Source organism: Mesoplodon bidens, assembly GCF_964165515.1.
Source record: "Mesoplodon bidens genome assembly, chromosome: 15".
Taxonomy (NCBI): Eukaryota; Metazoa; Chordata; class Mammalia; order Artiodactyla; family Ziphiidae; genus Mesoplodon; species Mesoplodon bidens.
In genome coordinates this window covers 26,136,988-26,164,979 of record NC_138171.1, presented here as the reverse complement: position 1 = coordinate 26,164,979, position 27,992 = coordinate 26,136,988, and the positions used below count along the sequence as shown (strand labels likewise).

At 52.5% G+C, this 27,992-nt stretch overlaps 1 protein-coding gene across 1 annotated transcript; it reads left to right on the top strand.

Moving 5' to 3' along the window:
- Positions 1-7,384: 7,384 nt before the first annotated feature.
- Positions 7,385-19,989, top strand: BPIFB3 (BPI fold containing family B member 3; the record flags this gene model as incomplete). Its single annotated transcript, XM_081255131.1, is given in 15 exon segments — positions 7,385-7,414; positions 7,418-7,466; positions 7,469-7,495; positions 8,215-8,371; positions 10,803-10,907; positions 11,318-11,458; positions 12,911-12,974; positions 14,748-14,808; positions 15,594-15,685; positions 15,822-15,911; positions 15,915-16,001; positions 17,224-17,277; positions 18,355-18,418; positions 19,060-19,136; positions 19,960-19,989. Coding segments are annotated over 15 exon segments (1,128 nt in total).
- Positions 19,990-27,992: the final 8,003 nt, after the last annotated feature.

Here is a 27,992-nt window from a genome sequence, read left to right as displayed (position 1 = left end):
AGACGACACTCATGTGAGGATTGGCTCCTGCTGTTTGTCATATCTGCCCCATCACCCCTCCTGGGATTCACACTGATACTATTCTTCAAATTGACTCTTTTTAAAGTAAATGTATGTTTACATATAACTAAGTTAAAAATACAATTTAGGGCTTCCCTGGTGGCGCAGTGGTTGAGAGTCCGCCTGCCGATGCAGGGGACACGGGTTCGTGCCCCTATCCCGGAAGATCCCACATGCCGCGCAGCGGCTGGGCCCGCGAGCCATGGCCGTGGAGCCTGTGTGTCCGGAGCCTGTGCTCCGCAACGGGAGAGGCCACAGCAGTGAGAGGCCCGCGTACAGCAAAAAAAAAAAAAAAAAAAAAAAAAAAAAAAAAAAAAAATACAATTTAAAGTAAAATTTTCCAAGTGGACCCTGAAAATCAGTATCATTTGCTAAATGTAAAAAAAAAAGTCCATAACTTTGAAATAAAAGTACATCGGAGGGCTTCCCCGGTGGCACAGTGGTTGAGAATCCGCCTGCCAATGCAGGGGACATGAATTCGTGCCCCGGTCCGGGAAGATCCCACATGCTGCAGAGCGGCTGGGCCCGTGAGCCATGGCTGCTGAGCCTGCGCGTCTGGAGCCTGTGCTCCACAACGGGAGAGGCCACAACAGTGAGAGGCCCGTGTACCGCAAAAAAAAAAAAAAGTACATCGGAGCCCCCTATGATCAGCTGGTGCTCCAGCCCTGGAAATTATTGAGATGGTGGCCCCACATATCCATGTGTCCTTGTGTTGCTGTGTGCGTCTGTCAGAAGGTCTCTGTCTCCATGGGGGTGGGTCTGTGTACCAGCCTGGCCCAGACCCAGGTCGCAGAGGAAGGAGGGCCCCTCCCTCGCCTTGGCCCCGATGCCAGGACCGTCCCCTTTTCCCTCAGAGTCATCCCTAATCTCATCACCCATCATCTTCCAGCTCTGGGACAATGGTGGTCTTGAGACTGGCCTGGCAGATATGGATGCCTGGGTAATCCATGGGTGACTGATGCCTGACCCTAGACGTGCCAGAGATGCCCCCTCCACTCCCCTAATCCCATCCTTGGATGTTCACATAGCACACTCATGGCCACCTAAAGCCACGCCACCATCTTTCCCAGGCCAGTACACAGATGGAGAAACCAAGGCACAAAGCTTGAGTCAGGAGGATGGGGTTCTTGCTTTGGCCTTGGACAAATCATAGCTCCTCTCTGGACCTCAGTTTTCCCATCTGGGAAATAGGTTGAGTGCTCTGACCTCTAATCTGATTGTGACATTCTTTGAGTGATCAGTTGCCCCAGATTTACCCTGGGCAGAAAATGAGGGCTGGGCTGGCAAGGGGAGCCCTGCGCTGTGACTCCACCTCCTGGAGAGGCAATGATGGGGGTTCTCTGCCTGTGGGCATTGCTCCTCTTCCAAGACTCCCAACCCTGGATGAGTACGTGGAGGCTCAGAGAGATGAAGCCAGAGCCCAAGGACACACTTGCATGTGGGGCTGGGACTTGAACCCTGCCTGCCTGAGTCCAAGTCTCCTCCTTGCTTCTTCACACCACATTCAGCAGCGAGATGCATCATCCTTCTTCAAAGAAACGGAGGTCCAGAGAGGGTGTGTGGTCAGCTCAAGGGCACAGAGCAAGGAGGGAGCAGAGCCCCGTCTTTGATCCTGAGCCCACGGCTATCGAGCCCCAGAGCCTGCCAGGCAGCCCCCCAGAGAAGCTGAAGACCATACACCATCCCCCACATTTGTGTCTACACCAGTCACCACCCATCCTGCCTTCTCCCTTCCCAGCACACTCTCAGCTCCAGTACCTACGGGAAGGCCTCCCAGGGATCTTGCCATCGTCTGAATTTCTCAGGCATCTTTGGCAGCCCTTCCTTAATGCCCTAAGGTCCATCTTCTGGATACCTGTCCTCACAGGTGAGGGTGGGCATCTTTAACATCGGCCCATTTTGCAGCTGGGGAAACTGAGGCTCGGAGATAGTGATGATCAGAGGCAGGATTTGGACCCAGGAATTCTGCCTCCAGGGACTTCACTCTAGGAACTAATGCCCAGGGGTACATCTCCTCATCAAATCCCTCCCCTGCTCTAATCCCTTCTGTGGCTCCACATCACTCAGGGTTCTCAAAAGGGCTGCACATCAGATTGCCCCTGGTGGCTGGTTAAGCACGCCAGTTCCTGGGTCCTCCACCCTGGGCCTATTGAGTCAGGGTTGCAGGATGGGGCCTGGAGAAATGTACTTTCATTCATCCTTCCCATTGGCAGGCCCAATCCCTGACTCAGCCTCGGTGCATGAGGTGGCTTGTAGGTGCCTAGGGAGCTGGCGAGTAGGGGTCTCCTCTGGAGTGGGGTCTGGAAGGAATTGGCGAAGATAAGGCAGGCCAGAAATTAAGTAGCACTTTTCTCCTTTCTCGGGGGCTGGGCTGGGCAGGGCAGTGGTTAAGATGATGAGTGTCATTAGCACAACATTGTAAATCAAATATATTACAATAAAAAAAAGGTGTGTGGGGGGGGATGAACAGTGTCAGAGTCAGATGGGCTGGCTGGACTCTCCTGGGACCTTGGGCCAATGGCTTCGCCTTGGAGAGAGAGACTTGGCTCCTTGAGGGTAAGACAGGGAGTTATGACAGAGCTGACCTTCCTGGTCATCGTGATGACTATACAGATTCGTATACATCAGTGCCTTGCAAACAATAAGTGCTCAATAAATGGCAGGTGATAGCTTTCCCTCCTCCCCCCCCAACAAATGTCTTAAAAATATTGGTGGTACCCATTGCTGGCGAGGATGCAGAGCAGCTGCGACTCTCAGACCACTGGTGGGTGTGCCAGTGCAGAGGCACTGGGAGAGCCCCGGCGGCTCCTAGGAAAACTCTCCATGCGATGCGCTGCTGGGACCCAGCAATCCCAGTCTCCTGGCTGGCCACCCAAGAGAAGTGGACAATAAACACATGTCCACAAAAACACTCAACACAAAGGTTCAGAGCAGCTTTATTCTAATAGCTAACAACTGGAAGGCCTGGGTGCCTCTAGACAAGAGAATGGATAAGCAAACTGGATGTGTTCACACAGTGGAGTAGCATAGAGCAAAGAACAAATCATTGCCTTGCACAACGTGAATGAATTTCAGGGACATGGGGTGTGAAGGGGCCATGCACAAAAGAGTGCACATGTGCAATTCCATTTACAGGACCCTCAAGAGCAGACCAAGATCATCCATTGTGTTAGAGGTCAGGACTGAGGGACAGAAGGGGGCTTCTGGAGTAAAAGAATTTTGTAAAAATTCATCAAGCTGTACACTTAGGATCTGGGCTTTATATTTCTTTTTTTTTTTTTTTGCGGTACGCAGGCCTCTCACTGTTGTGGCCCCTCCCACTGCGGAGTACAAGCTCCGGACGCGCAGGCTCAGCGGCCATGGCTCACGGGCCCAGCCGCTCCGCAGCATGTGGGGTCTTCCCGGACCGGGGCACGAACCCGTATCCCCTGCATCGGCAGGCGGACTCTCAACCACTGCATCATCAGGGAAGCCCTGGGCTTTATATTTCAATAAAAGGTTTTTTTTTTTTTTAAGTGATGTGGTTGAGTAACCAGGATCAGTGTCTAAAGTCATAGGCTAAACACTGTATGGTTAGGGGCTCAGAGGTTATGAGGTGAATCAGGCAAATACCATCCATCTTCCCATCTCACCAGGCAGGGCCTCAGGGCCCCATGCAGGAGGCAGATCCACGAGTACCCAGAAACACGGTTACAGCCTTGCATGTCACAGATCCTGAGAGAGGGGATCCCAGGAGGCTGTGGGATCACAGCCAGCTTGGGAGTCAGGATGGCTTCCTGGAGGAGGGGATGACTAGCTAGGACCTGCTGAAGAATTGTAGACAAAAGCCAAAGTCTCTAAGTCTGTATGGTAACCTGCGGGGCCCCGTCACCTCCTCCGCCCCATGGTCCCCACACCCCTTGAACCGCACAGGCCTCCTGGTGTTCCTGGAACATCACCTCAGGGCCTTTGAACTTGCCCTTCCCTCCATCTGGCAGGCTCTTCTTCAGGTAACCACCTGGCCCACTCCTTCTCCTCCTGCAGGTCAAAAGTCACACCTGCTCCAATGTAAGGCCTCCCCCTGACCACCATACTGAAAACTACACCCCCTCCCCTGCTTTATTTTTGTCATCAGCCCCTGACTTACTGCATCACATGCTTAGCTGGTCCCTCCAGAGATGCACTGGCCAACATGACGGCCAACAGTCATACAAAGAGTCTGAGCACTTGAAATGTGAGAGTCCAATTTTGGTGTCCAGATTTAGTATAAGAAAAAGAGTGTAGGGAACCTATTAAGAACTTTATATTGATTGAATGTTTGGATATATTGAGTTAAATAAACTATGCTATTTTTTTAAGTTTTTTTTTCCATTTAAAAAATAAATTTGTTTATTTATTTATCTTTGGCTGCATTGTGTCTTCATTGCTGCATGCGGGTTTTATCTAGGTGCGGCGAGCAGGGGCTACTCTGTTGTGGTGCGTGGGCTTCTCATTGCGGTGGCTTCTCTTGCTGCGGAGCACAGACTTCAGTAGTTGTGGCACGCGGGCTCAGTAGTTGTGGCTCACGGGCTCTAGAGCGCAGACTCAGTAGTTGTGGTGCTCAGGCTTAGTTGCTCTATGGCATGTGGGATCTTCCCGGATCAGGGCTCGAACCCATGTGCCCTGCATTGGCAGGCGGATTCTTAACCACTGCGCCACCAGGGAAGTCCTTTTTCCATTTTTGTATTTGAAAATGTTCAAATCCACAGAGGAGTTGAAAGTATAGCAACAGTAAACGGCCATATACTCTTCACGTACAATTTAAACTATACTATTAAAATTAATTCATTTCACAGGGAGAACAGCTTGGTGTTTTGTGACCACCTAGAGGGGTGGGATAGGGAGGGTGGGAGGGAGACGCAAGTGGGAGAAGTTATGGGGATATATGTATACATATAGCTGATTCACTTTGTTATAAAGCAGAAACTAACACACCATTGTAAAGCAATTATACTCCAATTAAGATGTTAAAAAAATTAATTCATTTGTTTCTTTTTCACCTTTTAAAAAATGTGGCTACTAGAAAACTTTTTAATTGCATTATACTTCTACTGGTCATCTCCTTCAGGGCAGGTGGTTTGTTTCTTTTGTTTACAAGTGTATCCCCAGCACCTAGCAAACAGTAGGTGCTCCACAAACGCCTGCTGAAGAATGAATGAATGAATGGATGGATGAATGAATGAATTTCTCTCTACCGTCATCTGCACCAGACTCAGGAAGGGAAAAAAGCAGCCTGCTCTGGAACCCTGGGTGGGGACACTGGGTCTTGGGAGGTGGGGGTGGAGTTGGGGCCCCTCCCCCATGCTGGCCCAGAGTTCCTCTCTCCAGGCCCCATGGCCATCTCCATGCCAGGCCTGGGATGGGGGGAGTGGCAGAGGGACAGAATACCCAGCGGCTTTAAGCTCCTTCCTTCTTTCCCTGGGCCTCAGTTGGGGTAGGTGGGGAAGCAGGGCGGATTCTGTGCCATCGGGGTGTGACCCTCGGAGAACCCTGGAGGGAGACCCCATATATGGGCTGAATGCCCTACCCCACCCCAAGTTCTGGGGGGAGGTGGCTGCCTTTGCAGTCCCCGTGCTTTCATTCCCACCCTGGGGCACTGACCCCAGCCAGTCCCCCCTTTTACTCTCCCTCCAGAAGGAAGGCTTAGCCCAGACCCACAGGGAAAACCACAATTTGCTTCTGACAGGACACACTAACGGGTTTCTGGCGGCTGTGCCCCCTTTATGTCCCCAGAGCCATTGTGGGCATATAAGAGCTGCCCATAGGCCTGAGAGGGTTGAGGAACCGACAGGAGGCTGGGAACGCCCACCCACTCCTCGTGGAGCTGCAGGACCGGGTAAGGCAGCCTGCGGGAGCCCTGGCTTTATCCAGATCCTCAATCGTTGATCCTGCGACCATCCTGCTGTCCCATCTGAATTATGGGCACTGAAATAATTCTCCCTAGGAGAACACTGGGAGTACCTGGAGGGTGATGGGAGAAAAAGCCCATTTTGCAGATGGGAAAACTGGGGCTCAGAGAGGGGCAAAAGCAGGGATGTGTGGACTGAGGACAGAATTGTCCTAGGCTCAAGGCGGGGGGGTGTTCCATTTTTCTCTAAGCCACGGATTCTGACTGGTTTCTCATTGTGGTAATATTTCCTTCTATAAGAGATTCAAGGTTACCGGGAACCCCTCTGGGACCAGTCCTGCTGAGATGGCTGCTAGTCCATACAGAGCCCATATGTACCTCTGTGCAAATGAGGAAAAGGTGTCCTCTTGGATAGACACAGCCTGCACCAGGGCAAACTATTGGCGAGTGAAGTAGGGCTGGATTTCCATCCACTCTTGCCCGCTTAGCAGGCCCCCCCTCCAGCACACAACAGTGCATGGAGGCCCTAGACACAGTCCCTGCCCTCACAGAGCTCACAGACATGGCTCATGAGGACACAAGCACAATGCATGATCACAAAATTGCCTTAAAGTAAATATTCTGGATGATGTTTAGTGACAGATGGGCTTCTGTGGACAAAGTAAAGGATGGAGGGCTTTCCAAGCAGTTGACATTTATTCAGAACCTGAAAGATGAGGAGATAGTCATGCAAAGAACCAGAGGAAGAGCCTCCCTAACAGAAAGAACAGCATGTGCAAAGGCCCTGAGGTGGAAGGAGCTTGTCGTGGTTAAGACTAAGAAGGTCAAAGAGGCAGGCAGGGCCCTTGTGAGTAACAGTAAGGAGCCTGAGTTTTATCCTGAGGGCAGTGGGGGACTGCTGAAGGGTTTAAGCAGGGGTCACATGAGGGGATAGATGGGTATGTGACTGGGTTGGCAGATATGGAACTTCATACAGAAAAATCCCATTCTATGAAACTAGTAAGTTAGCCCTGCTCTTGCCTCTTATCTCATTCCTTTCAACATCACTCCAGGATAGAGGCAGGGGAGGAGGAGAGAAACGGGACATGCTAAATCTAACTGCTGAATGTCTCCAATTAGCCACACCTTCTGGAATGGCCTCTTGAGCCAATGGGAAAGCAGTCCAGGAAACAGAGCTCCCATCCTGCTGTCCCAGAAAGGAAGGCCCCTCTGTGGCTCTCCCTCAGAGACAGGTCCAGGGCCACTGGGGCCGCAGAGGACTAAGACTTTTAAGTCAAATGTGTTAGCCGCTGCTTGAATTGGATGGAGAGGGCTTTCCAGGGAGTGAAGCTGGGCTTGAGTTGTGCCAGGTGGGCAGGAGGACCCCGGGTTGGTGAAGGGGCAGAGAGAGGATAACATCTGGGCAAAAGGATGGCCTTAGGGCTCCTGCTTCCGCCCCCAGTAGGTGTGATGCCGACGATGTTGGGCGTGTGGTCTCTGCTTCTCCTCTGAGGTCTGGTGACTCCGTGCCAGGGGCTGCTTGAGACGGTGGGCATGCTTGCTCAGTTGACAAGGATGAACTCGGCAAAGGTGAGCCCGAGGTGGGCAGGGTGTGAGGGGTCCAGCTGCAGAGTAAACCGCCCCAAAGATAGCCTCACGTGCTTATGCCTCAGGAACAGATGAGAACAGGTTTTGATTCCCAACTGCATAGGGAGTTCAGGGGGTTAAAGCTTTGCTTGCAGGTTCCAGTGGGCGATTAGTTCACTCTCTTCTGAGAGGTGAACCGGGTGGGAGGGGCATGCGGGGCCTGTGTCTCCCTCAGGCATGGGGGCGAGGGCGGTTGAGGAGGTCCAGGGGAGGGTGCTGGCTGGGCCAACGTCTCTGCCCCACGTTTCTGGGGTGGGGGAACTCCACTGGGCATTTGGTGCTCCAGGGCTCAACGGCCCAGGGTGACCATAGTTGTGACTAGCAAATGCTTCACGGAGGCTACCCCGGCCTGCTGCAACCTCCACAGGGCAGTCCCTTCCATCTTGCTCTTCTCACAATCCGCACAGAGTCAGACCAAGGGTGCCCAGGAGAGGCAGAGGTCGCCTCCTCCCTCTTGATCGTTCCCTGGTGGCTGCGTGCTCCCTCCTTTACTTCTGCCCCAACTTTCAGTGCTACCAGGTGACTCAGGGTCAGGAGCCCTAGTCATACTCTTGGTCCCAAACCCAACTTGCTGTGTGACTTTGGACGAATCTCTGCCCCTCTCTGGGCCCTAGCTTCCTCATCTGTAAAATGAACATCCCTCCCCACCACCCTGTTTGCAGCCATCCAGAACTCGCTGGTCAGGGGGCCCATTTTGCAGAACGTGCTGGGGACTGTCACTTCTGTGAACCAGGGCCTCCTGGGCTCAGGGGGCCTGCTTGGAGGAGGTGGTCTGCTGAGCTACAGAGGTGTTCTTGGCGTTGTCAGGGAGGTTTCTGGGTGAGTCCTTACCGTGTGGCCGCTTGACCACCTACCTACTGTGTGCCCTACAGGAAGTCTGATCTTTTCTTTGCTTCAGGGAATAGAGAAGACGTTGACTCTTTTTAATTTGTTGGCAGGCAGTGGGAATTTCATGGGGAGCCTGGACAGGGAGTCCCAAGAACCAGAGTCAGAAAATAAAGAGTCTACTGCGTGCCAGGCAGCATGCCCCTGTGGTTGAGGGTTCCAGCTCTGGGGTCAATTTCAATTACTCACTGTGTGACCTGGGGCAAGTTGCTCAGTCTCTCTGGCCTAATCCAAGTTGCTCTCTCTGGGTTAATCCAGGTATCTGCATGGCTCCCTCCCTCCTCCTCTTCAGGTGTCTGCTCCAAAGACCCCTGCCCTGACCAGCCTCTCCTTGTCCCCTTGCCTGCCTTCATGTTCTATAGGGAATGAATCACCCCCCGTACCCCATATATTTCACTTTTTTTTTCCTTATCTCCCTTGCTAGATTATAAACCCCAGGAGGGCTAGGACCTTTGTCTGGCTTGTTCACTGCTGTGTCCCCAGTATCATAAATAGTGCTTGACATATAACAGATGCTCAAAAAATATTTTTGAATGAATGAATGAACTCACTTAGGAGCTAATATTTATAACTTAATGACCACTTAGACAGGTTTTGTGGGTGCCTGGCACTGTGCTAAGCATTGTGAGTAAATTATCCAATGAATCTAGAGGTAGGAATGTTATCAACTGCACTTAACAGGTGAGACGATCGACGTCCCCACAGGCAGTGAAGGGACTTGCCTGAACTCACCCAGCTAGGGAGTGCAGTAGCGGGGCAGGGCGGGGGCGATGTCTGGGTGTTTGATCACCGCCATACTGCCTGCCCCAGGTAGACAGGAATGAGTCCACAGCTGGTGGTGGATCAGGGGATGGCCAAACAACAGGCCTCAAGAAAGGCTGGGGCTTCCCTGGTGGCGCAGTGGTTGAGAGTCCGCCTGCCGATGCAGGGGACACGGGTTCGTGCCCCGGTCTGGGAAGATCCCACGTGCCGCAGAGCGGCTGGGCTGGTGAGCCATGGTCACTGAGCGTGCGCGTCCGGAGCCTGTGCTCCACAACAGGAGAGGCCACAACAGTGAGAGGCCCGTGTACCGCAAAAAAAAAAAAAAAAAAAAAAAGAAAGGCTGAAGGCCAGGAGAGGGGTATGGGGAAGTGTCGCTCTACAGGAGGAAATGGAGTGCTGGGAGCAGGAGAATGGATGCCCACCGCCCAAAACAGTAAACAGATGTATGGAAAGGGGGCTGGTAAGGACTGACTGCTCAAGGATCACTAAGTGCCCATCTGTGGTAGGTATTGTCATTATCCCTATTTTATACACAGGGAAACTGAGGCACGGAGCAGCAATGTGATTTGCCCAAGGTCACCCGGTCAATTAGTGGTAGAGCTGGGATTTGAACCATCTGGCTTTTACTGGCTGCACCATGAGCAACTACTCATGGGGTTGTTGCCAGGACAGTGAATCTGTATCAGGCTGAAACAGAGCCTGGCACATAATAAATGCTCCATAAATATTAACTATTATTATTATCATTATTAGTAGATCTAGTCCCCCTTCCACTGTAGAATCCCCTCTACTTGGTGAGGCTGGGGCTTCAGACATGAACCACCGTCCTAGCTTCAAAGAGCCCCCAGTATGAGGTCGGACCCAGCAGTCATGATCCTGTAAGCTCAGGGCAGTGATAGAAGCAGTCCAGGCAGGGTGTGGGGGCTGCTCAGAGGAGCGTATTTGCCTGAGTCAGAGAAGCAGTAAGGAGGGCTTCCTGGAGGAGGAGGTACCCTAGCTGAAATCAGGAGAGCTGGAGGAGTCACCTAGCTGACAGTGGATGCAGAGTGGCAGGAAAATTAAGGAAAGGGTATTCCAGACTGAGGGAACAGCCTGGGCAAAGGCCCAGTGGACAGAGAAAATAATGAACCGTGGGGTGTTTGAGAACACCCTTGGGTTGTGTGTGTGAGAGCCTAGGAGATGGGAGTGGAAGGACAACGACCCAGGCCAGAGACTGAACCAGGGCTGAGGCCATTGGGATGGGGTGGAGGGAGCACTTTAGCTCACTGAGCCTCCAGTGAGGATGATGATATTACACTTCCAGAGCATATGCTTTACCAGCTGTGCACCTACATTATCTCATTTGTCTCTGCAACATCCCTATGAAGTGGGAACTTGTATAACCCCACATTACAGATGCAGAAACTGAGGTCCAGAGAGGTGAAGTAACTGGCTCAAGGGCGCACAGTTGGGTTTATGGGTTAGAGGTGGGACAGGGGACACACCCAAGAGAGGCTCCAGGCTCTGCCTGGTCTGGGATGGTCCAGGCACTGAGGGACTGGCCCTGGGGCGGGGGGCGGGTGGGGGGGTTGTCTGGTGGTCAGTGGCCCTCTCCTCCATGCAGGCTGAAGACTGAGGAAATCACACTGCCGAAGGTGTCTCTGAAGCTGCTGCCGGGGTTTGGGGTGCAGCTGAGCCTGCACACCAAGGTGGGCCTGCATGGCTCCGGGTGAGTGTGCCCCTGGGGACCCCCTACCTTATTGTCTCTCCACACCCACCCCCTGCCCCCCTATTTCCTCCTTCCTTCCTTCCCAAGAGACTCCCACTTTCCTATTCCCTCCCTGGATCCCACCCCACTACCCCTCCCCAGGGATCTCCATCCCACTGACGTCCAGAGACTTCCATCTCTCTCTCTGGAGACCCCTACCCCACTGCCTGGAGCTCACTGGTGGGGGTGAGGGAGGGGGCGCAGGGACATGCAAATGGGCAGGGAGGCAGGAGGTTAGAGGAGGGAATGGGGCTAACCCACCCGCCGCTCGTCAGAGCCCTGGTCAGCGGCCCCGGGGTGGGCGCGGCTAAGGCGGCCCTGGTGGGTGGCGCCTGGCCGCCTGGCCACGCCCCCAGCATCTGGTCTCGCAGCCCCCTGGGGGGCCTCTTGCAGCTGGCAGCGGAGGTGAACGTGTCGTCGCGGGTGGCGCTGGGCGTGAGCGCGCGGGGTACGCCCATCCTTATCCTCAAGCGCTGCAGCACGCTGCTGGGCCACATCAGCCTGCTCTCAGGGTGAGTGCGCCGTCCTGAGCCGGTGCTGGGCGGCTCCCCGCGCCCGGACCTCCTCGGGCTCATCGCGCGTGCGCGCACCGGGCGGAAGTCTCCTGAGTCTCCAGGGGGCGGCCGGCTGGGCGGAGCCTGTCTCATCAGATCAAGCCTTGGCGAAGATCTGCCGACTGGCAGAGACAGGGACGCTGGCCTAAACCGCAGCTTGCAACGTCCACTCCTGAGCGTCCCCCTTCTCCAGCCCCTGAGATCCTGCCTCCCTTCTTCCAGGTAGAACAAGGGCCCTCTGTGGTCCCTTGACCTGTAGGCATTTCAGTCCCTGTTCTTGGCATATACGAGACCCAGCTCAGCCCCTGACTTGCTGTGTGACCCTCCAGGGGAACCCCTTCCCCTGTCTGGGCTTCAGCGTCCCCGTCTGTATAATGAGGACCTAAATTTAATGATCTGGAAGGCTCTGGCACTTTTATATCCATCTCTTCCCCCAACTGTCAGGACACAGTGATCCTTCTTCCATGGGACACCTGAGGCCCACAGAGTGCAAGGGACTTGCCCAAGGTCACACACACAGCTTGAGGCAAGCACGGAGATGGGCTGGTCTCTGGACTCTGGTCCAAGGCTTTCTCACAGCACTCTGCATCCCCCGCCCCCAGCGACACCTGCCGCCTCCCCTGCTTCACACGTTGAGTCAACCCCTGTTAGTCCCTCTGTTCCAGGCTAAATCCCACACCCACACCCCACCTTTGCTGGGTGGCCCTGACCAGTGGTGTGTTATCAGACAGCTCTGTGTTAGCTCCCAGGAACAGGGTGAACCGGGGTTGGCCCTGTCTGCAGAAGGGTTTTAGTAAGGGGTTTCCAGGCAGGGTCTTGGGCTCCTTAAGCCCCAGTGGCTCCATCCTGTTCCTCTGGGCTAGAGGGGGCTTGGAGGGGGTGGAGCTCAGGAGGGTGTCCTGTGGTTGTGGTTCTGTGATTGTCACCCCTCCCTCTGTACCCCCATACTCTCCAAACAGACCTAAGCCCATCTATTGATACATGCACATCCTCAGGCCACCCTCTCAGGTCATTTGACAAATACTCATTTATTCAACAAATACTTATTGAACCCTCACTCTAAGCCAGGTGCTGTTTTAGGCCCAAATGTCACTCATCTACACATGTTGGAGAAGACGAAGGGAACAGACATTTCCTGAGCACCAGACATGTATACACTCCCATTTGATCTCAGCAGCAACAGCTCTCTCTAAGGCAGGCACTGTACGGATGGGGAAACTGAAATCCTCCTCTGGGTCCCATGGTGAGGCAAAGCCAAGATTTAAACCCAGCTGCCCAAAGCCCCAGCCGAGCCCACAAGGAGAGGAGATGGGTGATGTCCAGAACCGCCAGTGCCCACCCTGCCCCGTCATCTGGGTTGGCACTGTCCCTGCGTGGTGGCCACACCTTCACGCATCTCACTTTGCCCAGGCTGCTGCCTGCACCGCTCTTTGGGGTCGTGGAACAGACACACTTCAAGGTGCTGCCAGAATTCGTGAGTGTGAGGGCTGCAGGCCAGGTGCACCCTGGACTGTGCCCCTCCTCCCCTGGCTTTGAGTTAATCTGGGCGCTAGGCAGGATTAGGCTGTTCCTTCCTTCCACGCCCATCAGGTAATCCCATCCTGGCCTCCCCATGGCCCTCCCAGGTGCCGCCTGCGAGTCTGTAGGCAGGCTGGCACGATCTGTCCCCAGACCTCTGAATCCAGGTGACCTGAGTCCCCTGCTCCCAAATCCAAGTAAGTCCCTTTCTTACCCCCTGCTCTGTCTTTACCTCCTGTATCATTATTATTGACTTTACACTTTTCTTTAAACTAGGTTTGAATTAAAAAATTGGGTCACTCAATGATTTTAAACGAAGCCTTGTGCTTGGCAAACATGTCTAGAAGATCACATACATGTACACGTTAAACATGTTATGATTCAACTGCTCCAGGATGCTTGTCCATGGCCTGCCCCCGTCGTCCCTTGAACCACACTTAAGAAAAGCTGGTCTGGCCAAAGCCCCAATTCGCTGACGACAGAGAGGGGAGGGCTTGTTGGGGTCACACAGCCAGCAAAGAGCAGTCAGGCCTCCTGATCCCCAGTCCTGGCAGGACCTGTGCTGTGAGTCCTTGTTAAGAACACTCATGGAGATGGCAAGGCTGTGGGAGACTGAGGTTGGCAAAACTGCCCTGGGCTTGAAGAATCCAATCAGAAAAGAAGCTCGGGGGAGAAGGGGAGCTCCCAGCAGCAGGAACCCCAGCCCAGGCCCATCTCAGGTAGATTTCAACAAGGGGGTCTGGGTACATTTAAATTGTGGCCCATAACTGGGGTCTCTGGACCATTAGCTGCAAGACAGGATTCATGTGACTCAACGAGGTTTTAAAAATAAGAGTTAATTACCAGCGCTTAGAGATTGGAGATTTCTCTAAACAATCCCGTTTCTGGCTTCTCTTATGCAATCAGCCACCCCAGCTGCACGGACCTCCTTCCTGCAGGCCACACGTGGCTGGCACCCAGGGGGCTCCTCCCCCCACCCATCACAGCCCCTCTGGTCTCTCTCATTTCTGAGACGTGCCTGACCCCAGAAGCCCTGGAGTTTGGGGCTCCAAGTTTAAATGAAAAGGCAACCCTCTCTTGTCTCTCTGAGCACAGCTGTGACCTTGGACAGGTCACTTCACTTCTCCGGCCCCGGCTGTAGAATGAAGGGGCTGGGCTGGACCACCTCTGGGACTCCTGCTCTGGCGGACTCAGATTCTGTGATTCCCAGACTTGGGATTCTGGAAGCCGGACCATTTGTTCCCTGATGTCACAGCCCAGGGGTCTTTTAGGAAACCCGGGGTGGTGTGCACAGTGGATGCCCTGGGCCAGCCCTGATTCCAGGTGGAGGGGAGGAGGCGCCCCTCTGTGGGATCTGGACTGTAGGTCTCCCAGTGGCCACGTGGATGGCAGGAGGGACCTGAGACCTTGTTTCCTTGGGGGAGGGCCTTGTCCCTACACCCCAGCTAGCCTCTGGAATGTGTCTTCTTGTCCCCCCAGCATCCTCCAAGGTTTTCTGACGGGACTCATGTAACTGGCTCTCTGCACCACCCACTCCGCCCTCTGACGCTTCAAGCTCCAGCCCCTCCCCTGCCTCCCATCTGTGTGTCTCGCCATCCATCTCCATCGTCTGCCTTACCTCGGTCCCTGGGACCACATGGCAAATCACTTAAAGAAAATGAAGCTGTTCCCCGTGCCAGGCTGGGGCCCGCTGTTACTCTCCTGTGACTCCTGTCTCCTCTGGACACAGCTGTGCCCTGTGGTGGACAGCGTGCTGGGCGTGGTGAATGAGCTCCTGGGGGCTGTGCTGTGTAAGTTGGGGCCCACCCTCCTCCTCTCTGCACCTGCTCTTACGTCTCCCCCACCATTACCCCAGCGGGTGGGGTACCAGGGAAGGGGACGGGGCAGGATTCTGGGACCTTTCATGCCTTCCTCAGACTGACGAGGCCGCCACATTGAGGAGGCCTAATGGTGGTGTTCTGGGCTGAGGTCAGTTCCGCAGGGTAAGGAGACCTGGAGCCATCCAAGTCTCCATTTGCCGGGGGCTTCAGGCCACGTACTGAGCACCGGCGGTGTGTCTGGCACTGTCAGAAGCATGAGGCAGATACTGTTATTATCTGGACAGACAAGATGACTGAGGCCCAGAGCTTACATAAGGAACCCAAGGCCCCGCGGCCACAGTGGCCCCCAGCCTCTCTGAGCCTTGTGGAGACATGGATGCCTTTTATATTCACAAAAGGGCCTTGAATAGTATAAAAATGCATAACGAGGATAAGGATAGAAAACTTGGGGCCGGATATGTCTCTGAATGTGGTATTATATGAGAGAGACAGAGCAACACCGTGGTTAGTGGCACCAGCTCTGGAAAACCGGAACCTGGCTTTGCTACTCTGTGGCTTGTGTGGGCTGGGGCTGGTGACTTCCTCTGTTGGAGCCTCAGTTTCCATATCTGTAGAATGGGGATGACAGTAGTGCCCTGGTGAATGCTTAGTGGAGTTTTACGCATTCAGCAGGCACTCAATAAATAGAAGTAGAGCCTGTTATTACTGGGGCCTGGGCTCATGGGGTCTTTCTCCTTCCTCCCCTCCTCATGCAGGCCTGGTGCCCCTCGGGGCTCTTGGGTCTGTGGAATTCACTCTGGCCACATTGCCTCTTATCTCCACCCAGTACATAGAGCTGGACATCAATGTGAGTGCCACCGAGGCCCCACCCACAGCTGGGGGTGGGTGGGGTACAAGTGGAGGCCAGGCAGGGGATGCTAAGTCAAAGCCAGGTGAGTGAGCTGCCCTGAGACCCTGCCACGTGTTGTCTCCTGCCCCTGCAGCCCATTGTGAAGAGCGTAGCAGGTGACATCATCGACTTCCCCAAGCCCCCCAACCCCATCAAGGTGCCCCCCAAGGAGGACCACACATCCTAGGTGACTGTGCCTCTCTACCTCTTTAACACCGTGTTTGGGTTCCTGCAGACCATTGGTGCCCTTGACCTGGACATCACCCTTGAGCTGGTGAGTAGGGCACCCTGCCCTGCTGGACCTTGGCAATACTAGCGGTGACCTAGTCACATCATCACTGATCAGCTTTGACGAGCCCTCTTCTTATAATAAGAGAGAGTTGGACAGGTTTATAGCATGCACATGCCCACTCTTGTCCTTCAGGCAGACATTGCTAATTGATAATGACCTCTACTTGGCTAAACCTGAATGGGATTTCCAAATCCTTCTCAACATGACACTCAGGATGTTACTTTGTATTGGTCAAAACTGGCATATGAAATGTAGCCAACTTCCCATCCCTGCACCAGATGAGCTCTTCTAGAGTCAAAGCCCAATTTTACACTAAACTGTGAATGGCTAACATACCCACTGCTTTCTCAAGAGCATATTTGAGTTGGAGAGAAGAAGACTAGGGTTGGACTATACCAAAGGTCACTTGGACATTTGTTTTGAAGCTTCTGAGACCTCTCTGTTTCCGTTCTGGCCCCTCTCACACCCTCACAGATGTCTGGAAGCCCCAGCCCCCGGAAGCCTTAGCCAGAGACATTTTCTTGGTCTCAGCCCTGTCCAAAGGCAGGGAGCTCTGGGCTACCTGGGCTCCTACATGCAGCTCAGCCCAAGAGAGCAGGGATTGACTACTCACTTCCTGCAGGTGGGGTCCAGAGAGCACACTGAAGGCCTATGGGGTGGTTGGAACAGGGTCCTGAGCTGGGAGGCAGGTGTGACCAGATTTTCCAATTTTTTAGCTAGAAATTGCAAATTTATATGAAATGTCCTGATGTGTAAATAGTGGAAACAAATTTATAGTATTTGAAAATATTCTTGGGGTAAAAGGCAAAAATGTCAAGGGTCAGATCCCTGGGCCTTCAGATTATGTGCTCTGGCAGGGCAGTTTAGAAGTTCTAGAATTAGCCTGCCTGGGTCAAAGCCTGGTGCCACCATTTACCAGCTTATGACCCTGGACAGGAGCCTCAGGTTTCCCATCTGTAAAATGGGAATAATCGTAGCACCCACCTCCTCGAGCAGTTATAAAGATGAAATGAGCAAAGGCACACAAAACCCTTAGCATGTGTCTGGCATGTAGTAAGCACTCATCATTGGTCAATAGAAGAAACATGAGTGTCTGCAGAGAGGTATGTATAAAATTGGGCAGGGGGAAACTACTTTGTGTGTGCTGAGGGATCCCTATTTGGCTCTGTGTTTACCCCCCCATCCCATTTGGTCTTGGGTCCAGGTTTCCAGCTATGTTCCACTGACAACTACAGAGCTGGCGGCTTTGGTCCCTGAGGTGAGTGACCCTTTCGTGGGCTTTGTTCACTGTAGCTCTTTCCTGATGACCCTGAGTGGACTCCAGAATCTTTCTCAGTACAGCTCTCCAGACAGCTGCAATAGAATGTTGAGTCCAAATTCATACTAAAGTGTGATTGACTAACACCTTATCCTTTCCTGATAGCAGATTTTGCTTAGAGAAGAAAGGACCAGCGTCTAACTGCCCCAGAAGTCAACTGGGCATTTGTCCTGGGGCTGTTGCTCCTACGTCAAGCAGATTCTTTCCGAGTGATTGAGCCCCCTCCCTCCAACTGCCTTGCTTCATCTTTCTTGGCATTGGTGAGGGTCTATAGGTGGGGGTGGAAAGGAGGCAGGATGAGTCATGGGCCATGTGACTGAGCTGGCCCCAGTCTGGACTCTGCCCCAATAAGCCAGAGTGGGCAAACATCCAGGCAGGTGTGTGTGTGTTGGCGGGGGGACGGTGCAGACATGCATATGCACGTATAATGTAGTCACTGTCTTAGGAAAGTGAATCTCATGATCTTCCAAAGTCTTGGAACCTCACAAAGCTGTAAATGTGTAGAACCTCACTAGGGTTCAGAATTCTGGAATTTCACACAGTAATAAGGTTCCTAAACTCAGAAAGTTCTAACATTTCAGAGGCCCACAGAGCCCTTAGTTTCCTGCTTCTCAGAGGCCTGATGTTCTAGAATTTCACAATGGTCTCAGGTTCTAGGTCATTTAAAGTGTTTCTAAACTCACAGGAATCTAAGATCAGACCACACAGAGTTACTGGTGCTGGGCACATTTCCTCCGTCTTTCTCAAGACACAGGCCCCACAGACCCTTCCTCCAGGAGAACAGCTTTTCCAAGCTCATGGGGCCCACGGTGAACCCTGCCTAAATCACAGAATCCCCTTTGGGGTCACTGGTGGACAGCCCACCCCAGCGGGCCCTGTGCCCACCAGGAGCTATGTCCTCAGGCATGGGGGTGGGGAGGCTGGGGCAGTTGGACCTCTGGATTTTTCTCCCTGAGGAAGGGTTGCACAGCTCCCTGCAAAGCCACACCTCCCAGCCCTCTGTGTGCTCTGTTGCAGGCGTCCCGTTTAGAAGAATGGCTCAGTGATGTGGTCCGGGTAGCTTACATGCCAAAGCTCAATGGTAAGGGCAGCCTTCACTGTCTTCTTGGACACATGGAGTGTCTGAACTCAGGATTGCCAAATCCATTTCCTCTCTCCATTGTTATTTACAAAAAAAATTTTCTATTGAAGTACAGTTAATTTACAAAGTTGTGTTAGTTTCAAGTGTACAGCAAAGTGATTCGGTTATTATCCATTGTTCTTAATAGAGACACTGAGGCTGGAGAGCGGTTGATCCCCATTTCTTTTTTTTTTTTTTTTTTTGATCCCCATTTCTAAGATGCAGAAACCAAGATTGTTTCCATTCAGACAACATTGATTAGCTCCTACATCATGCCAGACTCCGGGCCTCAAGAGCTTGTGTTCAAGCTCACAATCCAGAGTGAAATAGTCATGTAAACAAATGAGTAGAATATAGATGACCCAGAGTGTGCAAGGGACTGACAGAACCTCCAGGGGGTTCTATTGAAGGGACCCCTTAAGACGGTACAGAAAAGGGACATTTTCATTTGGGTTTAGTAGGATGAGTAGGAGTCTGCTAGTATGGGAACCTGAGTCTCCAAGAAGAGAACTGCCTAGCTCAAAGAAAGTTGTGTAATAGGGTCAGCAGGTCCCACCTTGGCTCCCCACATATCTTTGCTTTCAACCACACCCTCTTCACAGTGAACCTGGATGTTGGAATCCCCCTGCCTAAGGTTCTCAATGTCAATTTTGCCATTGTGGCCCTCGTGATCATAGAGGTGAGTTTCCCATGCGGGTGTGACCTAGATGGGCCTTAAGCTTGTCTCTGGAGAGCCCTGCTTGAAACTCATGAGGGGACTGCTCTGCATCATCAGCTGGTCTGTCCCTGCACCATCTTCTAAGTTGCTCAGGGATTATAAATTACCTAACTTGGGAAAGGCAAATATATGACTGTGTGCTATCCCTCCTTCCTTCCTTGCCCATGGCAGACATTGTCAAGCAGTCGCAGAGTTCTTTCCTGCTCAGTTCAGACACAGGACTGGCCGATAGGATGGAACCTCAGGTTTACTCACAGAATCACAGTTCCCCTGGTCCAAGGGTAGCAAGTACACATTCTGTCTCTCCCTTCTGCTGTGCCCACGGCAGGCATGGCTAATAGATCGTGACATTTTTTCTTACTGAATATTGATGTGGCCTCACAATCCTTTTCAATCCAGCACAACTTTGAGTCTCGGTACAGCTCTGGGAGGTGGGCAGATCAGGGAATTCTGCGCCCATTTCTCAGATGAGGACCAAGGCTGAAGGAGGCCAAATTTCTGGGCCAAGGTCACACAATAAATTAGCAGGAGAAATGGCACTTGAACTTATGTCTCTTAAGTCCTAAAGTCAGTGACCTCTCCCACACTGAATGTCATTTATTCATCATTCATTCACTTGTTCATTCATTCACTTAATAAGTGCCAGCTGTGTCCCAAGTGCAGTGCTAACCCCAGGGCATGGGGTGGGGGGCACACAGAGATGGCTGCAGGGATGGGGGTGTGTGGTGGCAGTGTTGGGCACGAGGACTCAGAGGGCCTAACCTTGAGCCATTGCCGCTTGCAGAATCCTGTTGTGCTGATCGTGGCGTCCTGAGGCTGACAGATGGCCACCATCCCTCCCTGTTGACTGCCAGAGTCCTGTCCATCTGCCCACTCTGCCTCAGTTTCCCTCCCAGGCTCCAGCCTGTGTCGGTGACAGTATAAGTGTCCTTTATCCATGCAGGCTCCCAGGTGCTCTGGCCCTGCAGCTCTGCCCCCAGTCTAGGGTGGGGACTGCAGGGTTAGCCACAGCACTCTGCTTTGGAGAAAGCTCTGGGGCCTCCTTGGCAAGTCTTGAGCTCTCAATAAATGACTCCTCTATCTCAGCACCTCCCGGCTGGTTTTTTCTCCAGTCACACAGGGGCTGCCTTGGCCTCTGCCTCTGGTGCCCTCCCCAGCTCCAGGCAGGGCTCCTGGGAGGCGAGGGGACTTGGGGCCTAGTCATTGTAGCTTCACATCCCAAACTTTGCTGGTTGGCCCGGGCAGCCTCTGTGTCTCGTCCTGCCTTCCTCTGCCTCTGCCTCGAGCTCCCTGTGTCCCTCTCCCCTCCCCCCCTTTCCCTCTCCTCTCTCTATTTTTCTAAATACCTCCATCTTTCACTCTGTCTCTCTGAGTCTGAGTCTGTGTCTGTCTGTCTCTGTCTCTCTGACTTTGGGACATATCTCAGAAGTGATGTCCGAGCTGAATTTTGAAGGGTAAGAGTTTTCCAGGGAGAAAAGGAGCCAGCATTCCAGGAAGCAAAGATGAGTGAGACTCAGTGTTGCCCGGGAGGGATCACTACTGGCTACACATCTGCTGTTGACACACCTCAGGATAGACCTCAGGACAAAGCTACACTGAAAAAAGCTACACTGTGCAGGCAGGGAAACTGACACCAGAGAGGAGCCTGGCTGGCCCAAGGCCTCACAGTAGCAGAGCTGGGATGGGAAACTGGGGGTCCTGCCTCTCTCTCCTGGGCTCCTCTCTGCTGCTCAGGATGGGCCTCCTTGGTTCTGGGGAATGGCCCCAAGTTGGTACTTATGAGTGGGCCTGAGTGAAAAGGTGCCAGTTAAGTTTTGGGAACTGGATCGGAGGATTTGAGGTGGGTGCAGAGGAGAGTTGGAACCCATCTAGAGGTTTACCCACCAATAGGAATGACCATCCTCCCATCCATCCATCCATCCATCCATCCATTCACCCACCCACCCACCCATTCATCCTTCCATCTACCCATCCATCCATTCACATACCCATTCATCCTTCCATCCATCCATTCATCCATCCATCCATCCATCCATCCATCCATCCATTCACCCACTCACTCACCCATTCATCCTTCCATCTACCCATCCATCCACCCACCCACGCATCTACCCATCCATCCATTCACATACCCATTCATCCTTCCATCCATTCATCCATCCATCCATCCATTCACATACCCATTCATCCTTCCATCCATTCATCCTTCCATCCATCCATCCATCCACCCACCCACCCATTCATCCTTCCATCTACCCATGCATCCATTCACATACCCATTCATCCTTCCATCCATCCATCCATCCATCCATCCATCCATCCATCCATTCACCCACCCACCCACCCATTCATCCTTCCATCTACCCATCCATCCACCCACCCACGCATCTACCCATCCATCCATTCACATACCCATTCATCCTTCCATCCATTCATCCTTCCATCCATCCATCCATCCACCCACCCACCCATTCATCCTTCCATCTACCCATCCATCCATTCACATACCCATTCATCCTTCCATCCATTCATCCATCCATCCATCCATCCATCCATTCACCCACCCACCCACCCATTCATCCTTCCATCCATCCTTCCATCCATCCATCCACCTTCTACCCTTTCTTCCTACCCCTGTCCCTTCTTTCCTCCTTCCCTCCCATCCACCCACCTACAATTACTGGCACCTACGACATGCCAGGCCTAGTGCTCAGTGACATGTTGGGATTTATCTTTGACTCCTTTCTCATCTCTAGTGTCTCCTGACTCCCATCCAGAACAATGCAGTGATTAAATGAGTAGCTTGTGTTAGCTGCCTATGTTCAGATCCCATCCCAGCTGCCATGTGGCCTCAGGAAAGTCATTTAATCTCGCTGACTTTCGATTTCTTCATCAGTGACTTGGGGATGATAGTCATATGGTTTTGAGGGTTAACCAGCACTCAGGATGGTGACTCACCCATCAGAAGCCCTCAGTGCCTTTCGCTTTTGTTACTGCTGCATTATTCTCCCTCCTCATCCTGCCTTCACCTGTTCCTGCCTCTCCACCCAAACCCCAGCACACCCTCCTCCTCTCTCACGAGGACCACACCTGCCCTCCCTGTCCTCACACAATCCTCTCTTCCATCCTGTCCTCCTTCAGCTCCTTCTTGACCTCATCTGACTATCTGTCAGCTCAGCCGACAGACCTTCCATGGCTGGATTCTCACGGCCAACAGGAAATCATCCAAACTCCCAGGTTTGGCATTCAAGGCTGCCTAGACGTGGCCTCAGCTGATCCTCTTGGAGCATGAAGAGGGAGCAGAGCTATCTCTGTGCCTCAGGCTCCTCATCTGCGAAATGGGAATCCCGTAGGACTCACTCATAGGTCGTTTGAGGGTGAAATGAGACAGTCCTTGTAGAGTACTGAGAAGAGTGCCTCCAGCCTCACGTGCCCTAGGCAGGGTCTATTATTGTGTTCACACTGGATTGTCACTGCCTCACCCTGTTTTCCACTTGACCAAGAGCACCTCAAGGTCAGGGAGGGTCTTTGTCGTGGCGAGTCTTGTGGCTGCACACAGTAGCAGTGAGAGCAGCTAACCTCTACTGAGCACTTACTGTATACCGGACATTGTGTTAGATGCTTAACATCGCTTTGCTCAGTTTATTTTCATAGTGACCATAAGCAGTGGGTCTTATCACCCTATATTACATATGAGGAAACAGGCTCAGAGAAATGGAATTGGACAGCTTCTAAGTGGCAGAACCAGGATTTGAACCAGGTCCTTCTTACCCTTACTCCAAAGCCTGGGCTTTTCACGGCTATGCTATAAAAGTAATACTTGCTGTGTTTATTTTATGCTTACTAAGAGCCAGAAACTGTTCTAAGGGCTTTAGATACATATGTCATCAACTCCTTGAATCAACCCTTCTTTCTAGGAACTGTTTTTACGTTCATTCTAGAGTTGAGGAAACCTGAGGCACAGAGAGGTTAAGAGACTTGCTCAAGGCCACACAGCTAGGAAGTAATGAGGTTAGAACCTGAACCCAGGCCCCTGACTCCAGAGCCCAGGCTCTGAACCTCCGCACTTAGGGTGGGCAGTGAAACCAGACGTGCAGGAAGCCCCCCGTTCGGCAGCCCCCCTGCAGGCCTGGCGAGCTGACGGTTCATGAGGGGGACCAGTGCTGAGAGGAGGGGTTGGTAGTGGGGCTGGTTCTGTTTCCTGGTCTCCACAGCCTCCTGCATGGATCCCCCACATGGCCCCCTGCAGGCTGAGTCACCTTCAGGGTGAGTTACCTCCCAGGGCCTGGTCCCACCAGCTCCAGACAAAGGTGCCTTTTGAACGCTAAGCCCAGGTGATCTCCCTGGTGCCGGAGCTACACTAATCCTCTTGGGGCCCGAGGAGGCAGGCTGGCCTCATGGCCACCAGGACCTGGCTGGTCTCAGGACTGAGGACAGACACAGAGCCTCTGATGACTGACCTTCATGTGTGCACCGCCCTCTACAGTTTACAGTGGGCGTTGATCCCTGTTCTCTGGTGGGAGGGATGAGGAAGTGGAGAAAGGCACAGTTGCCCTCTTTGCATTGTATTTCAATTTTATTTTATTTTATTTTTTTAAAATAGATTTTATTTATTTATTTATTTATTGGCTGCGTTGCGTCTTCCGTGGCTGTGCACGGGCTTTATCTAGTTGCCGAGGGCTTCTCATTGCGGTGGCTTCTCTTGTTGCAGAGCACAGGCTCCAGGCACGCAGGCTTCAGCAGTTGTGGCATGTGGGCTCAGTAGTTGTGGCGCACGGACCCAGTTGCTCCGCGGCATGCAGGATCCTCCCGGACCAGGGCTGGAACCCATGTCCCCTGCATTGGCAGGTGGACGCTCAACCACTGCGCCACCAGGGAAGCCCCTGTATTTCAATTTTAAAAGGCAATATTTTTGTTTAACAAGCAGTTTTATCACACTAAGTGCCAGGAATGGGGAGTCAAAACAGGGTTTACTGAGCCCCCATGAAGCTCCAGGCATATTCCAGACGTTTCCTCTTTAATCCTCAAAACCCTGCTGGGAAAGTGTGATTGTGCCCATTTCTCAGATGGCCAGACTGAGGCCCCAGAGAAGAAGTGATTGTCCAGAGCAGAGAAGTCATATGGGATATAAGAACACAGGCACATGTGGTTCTTAGGGTCCCTACCCTGGAGCCTGTCTAGCTCCTACAGATGATAAGATGGTCCAGGGCCCGGGCTCAAGCACCCCCCTCACACCCCTCATGGTTTTCACTGACTTGCTGCCTTGTGGTGCCAGCAGGGACCCGAAATGATGGGAATAAAAATGCCACCTACTGAGCACCTACTGTGTGCTGTGCCCTGTTCTCAGCACTTTGCATGATTAAGTCACCTGACCTTTACAACATCCTTTTGAGGCCAGGCCATTCTGGTCACCATCTCAACACCAAAGAAACAGGCTTGGAGAGAACTGGCAGCAGAATTTGAACCCAACATCTGGCTCCAAAGCCTGTCCCATTAATGCACCCACTGCAGATAGGGAAACTGAGTCCCAGAGAGGGGCTGGCCCAGGGGCCAGTGGTGACATTGGTGAGCTTGGCAGGACTTAACATCACCCATGCCTGCCTTCAGAGCCCCCATTGCCCCCAGGGAGTAGGGAGGAAGCATCTCCCTGCAGAGTTCGGCAGAACTCACATTTATTCTCAGCCTCGGTGGGGAGAGACAAATGCCCCCTCACCCTAGAGAGGCTCTCAGGTAGGCCTGGTGGGGGAGGGGGGAAGTGGCATCAATTAAACATGGAGGTAGGACCTAGGCTGGGACTGGGGGTAAGAGGCAAGGAGGACTCAGATTTCTCCCCAACTGGTATGGAGAGAGTAAGAGCATTTGTTCATTCGTTCATTCATTTCCTACACTGGTATCTGAACCTGTGTTGGGCTGAGAGTGGGGCGCAGGCTTGGTTTCCCCAGAGCAACGCCATCTCAGTGGGTTGACATTGCAGAGGGCCTTGGCGGGGGGCGTCCAGAGGAAGGGTCAGAGGTGGGGATTGTCACAGAAAGCTTTCTAGAGCAGCTGGCATTTCGGCAATAGTGTGACTAATGGAATCTGGAGAAGGGTATTCTATGGCAGAGATTGCACATGCAAAGGCCCGGAGGCAGGGAGGCTGGAGGTGGTGGTGGTGAAAGGAGTGAGCAACACTGTGTGAGTGGAGGAGCAGCACTGGTGTGGAAGGCAGACCCTCCTGAATGCCAAGGAAGAGGTTGGGGCTGTGTCCCAGCAGGGTTTGGAGGGGGCAGTGGCTGCCACTGAGGGGTGGGAGCAGGTACTGACTGGGAAAGAACAGGAGGAAATATTCCGGGGTGATGAAAATGCTCTATATTAAGATAGGGGTGCAGACTACATACTGTATAACATGTCAATATTCAACAAATAAACATAACATTTGTGCATTTCACTGTATGTAAATTTTACATCTAAAGAAAAGAATCATAATGGTATGCATGTTGAAATGTTTAGAGGGAAATATACTGCTAACTGCAACTTTCTTTGAAATACATTTTTTTTAAAAGATGGATTAATGGATGAATAGATACGCAATAAAGCAAGTATAACAAAGTGTTAATGGTAGATGTAGCTGGTGGGTGTAAGATGACAAGCGTGTGGGTGTTCGCTGTATACTTCTTTCAACTTCGCTGTATGTATAGACATTTCCTAATGAAATTTTGGGAGAAAATCTTCTGCAGGTCAGCAGAAGCCTATCTGCTTATTCTCTTTGCACCTGCCCCAAGTTTGAAGAGCAGATCCATATCCATCTCCCTGAATCCTCAATTCAGTCCTGTGAGGCAGGTATTATACTCATTTAGCAGATGGAAATATGTAATGAGAGGCACAGAGCAGGGAAGTGGCCAGCCCAAGGTCAACCAGTGAGTTCAGGGTTGAGCGAGGTCTGAACCAAGGTCAGCCTGATGCTGAGTCTGGGCACAGCTGTCTGCCCAGGCCACCTGGAGTGGGCAGTGCCTGCTTTAGAGCTGGAAACTAGATGCGTCTGGGGGTGTTTCCACTTCCTCCATCTGGGGGCCTAGCTAGGGTCTCCAGGAATGTGCCCAGACCAGGGGCTGATAAACCCCAGCTCATGTGACACCATCTGGGGCTGAACAAATTCTCAGAATCAGCCACAAACCGCAAAACCTTGTGGTTTTGGGTCTCGATGCCCAACGTGCAGAGCAAATCTGGATTCCGGTCTCTCGTAATTACATGGTGTTTCCCTCCCTGGGTCCAGGATCAGATTCCAGCTGCTATATAAGACTGGCCTGTGATCAGGTTTAGCCAAAGCAGAAGGCCCAGTGAACGGGACCTCTCAAGGCTGAGCTGCAGGGACCTCCTGGGGGTAAGGAGGAGCCTCCTCCCTCTTCAGAGTCCAGGCAGGGGGAGGCTGAAGGCTGGGGAGGCAATGAGGCATGTCCCAGACGGGAGACCTGCCTGGGAGACCCTTTTCTGAACCTCAGTGATCTAGTCTGAAACATGGGCATAGTCAGGAGAACCTCTCAGGGATCAGCAAAAGGGCCTGAGTCCCTTTAATTACATGGGTGAACAGAGCTGCACTCATCTTTCCCAGGGATGCTGGGTACTTGGGACCTTTGCTACCTCCCTGAGACACTGCAGCTGCTTGCTGATGCCAGAAATTCCTCCTCTGATGCCCATCTTTTTTTTTTTTGCGGTACGCGGGCCTCTCACTGTTGTGGCCTCTCCCGTTGCGGAGCACAGGCTCCAGACACACAGGCTCAGCGGCCATGGCTCACGGGCCCAGCTGCTCCACGGCATGTGGGATCTTCCTGGACCGGGGCATGAACCCGTGTCCCCTGCATCGGCAGGCGGACTCTCAACCACTGTGCCACCAGGGAAGCCCCCTGATGCCCATCTTTTTAAACTGAAGGTGGTGATCCCTCTTTGAACACAGAACTCTCTGGGCAGTGCGGTTAGGATGAGGTGAGGAAGCTGGGGGAAAAAAACCTCTTGAACATATTAGTCCTTAATATTCTAGTATAAATGAGTGCCTCTGATACTCTCCTGGGAGCAATTAGGAACGGGGAAAGAACCTGGGGGCTTTGTGAACTTCAAGGAACGTGGGGGCAGGGAAAAGGGAAGAGCGTGCATAAGTGGGACTGAAGCCAAAAATTTCACAGTCTGGCCCAGATGGGAGGCCATGTCCTGTTCTGATTCTCTGAGGCTGGAGAACGGTTAGACTGGGCTAGTGGAGTGAGAGAAGTGGACTAGACATGGAGGCAGCAAAATAAAGTTTCCTGGAGGTTGACCTGCTCATCCCCAAATGCATGCTTCACCCCTCCAATCTCAGAATACTTCACACCCACTTCTTAGGGGTCTGAAATAATAGTCCCCAAACAATAACTACTGTTTACTGAGCGTCTGCTATGTACCAGATATGATGTGCTGGTGACTAGGAAGCTGTAGTTCAAAAAGGTCAAGTCTCTTGCCTAAGGATTAGAACGCAGATAGCTCTGATCCAGAGCCCTTAATCTTAACTACATGGTGTAGAACTGTCTCCTCCAAAGAGGTAGGAAAAGGTATTTGCTGGCTGGCTGGATGCATGGAAGTGTGGCTAGATGAATGTTTGACAGCTGCATGGGCTGATGGAAGGATATATGGATGATGGATGTATGGAAGGAAAGATGGAAGAAAAGAAAGATAAATGGATGCACATATGACTGGCTTGCTGGCTGGTTGGAACATGGATAAATGATGGGTAGATGGGAAGGAGGATGGATAGATGGATGGTTGGATGGATGGATGGATGAATAAGAGGGGGAGAATGGATGGTTGATGAGT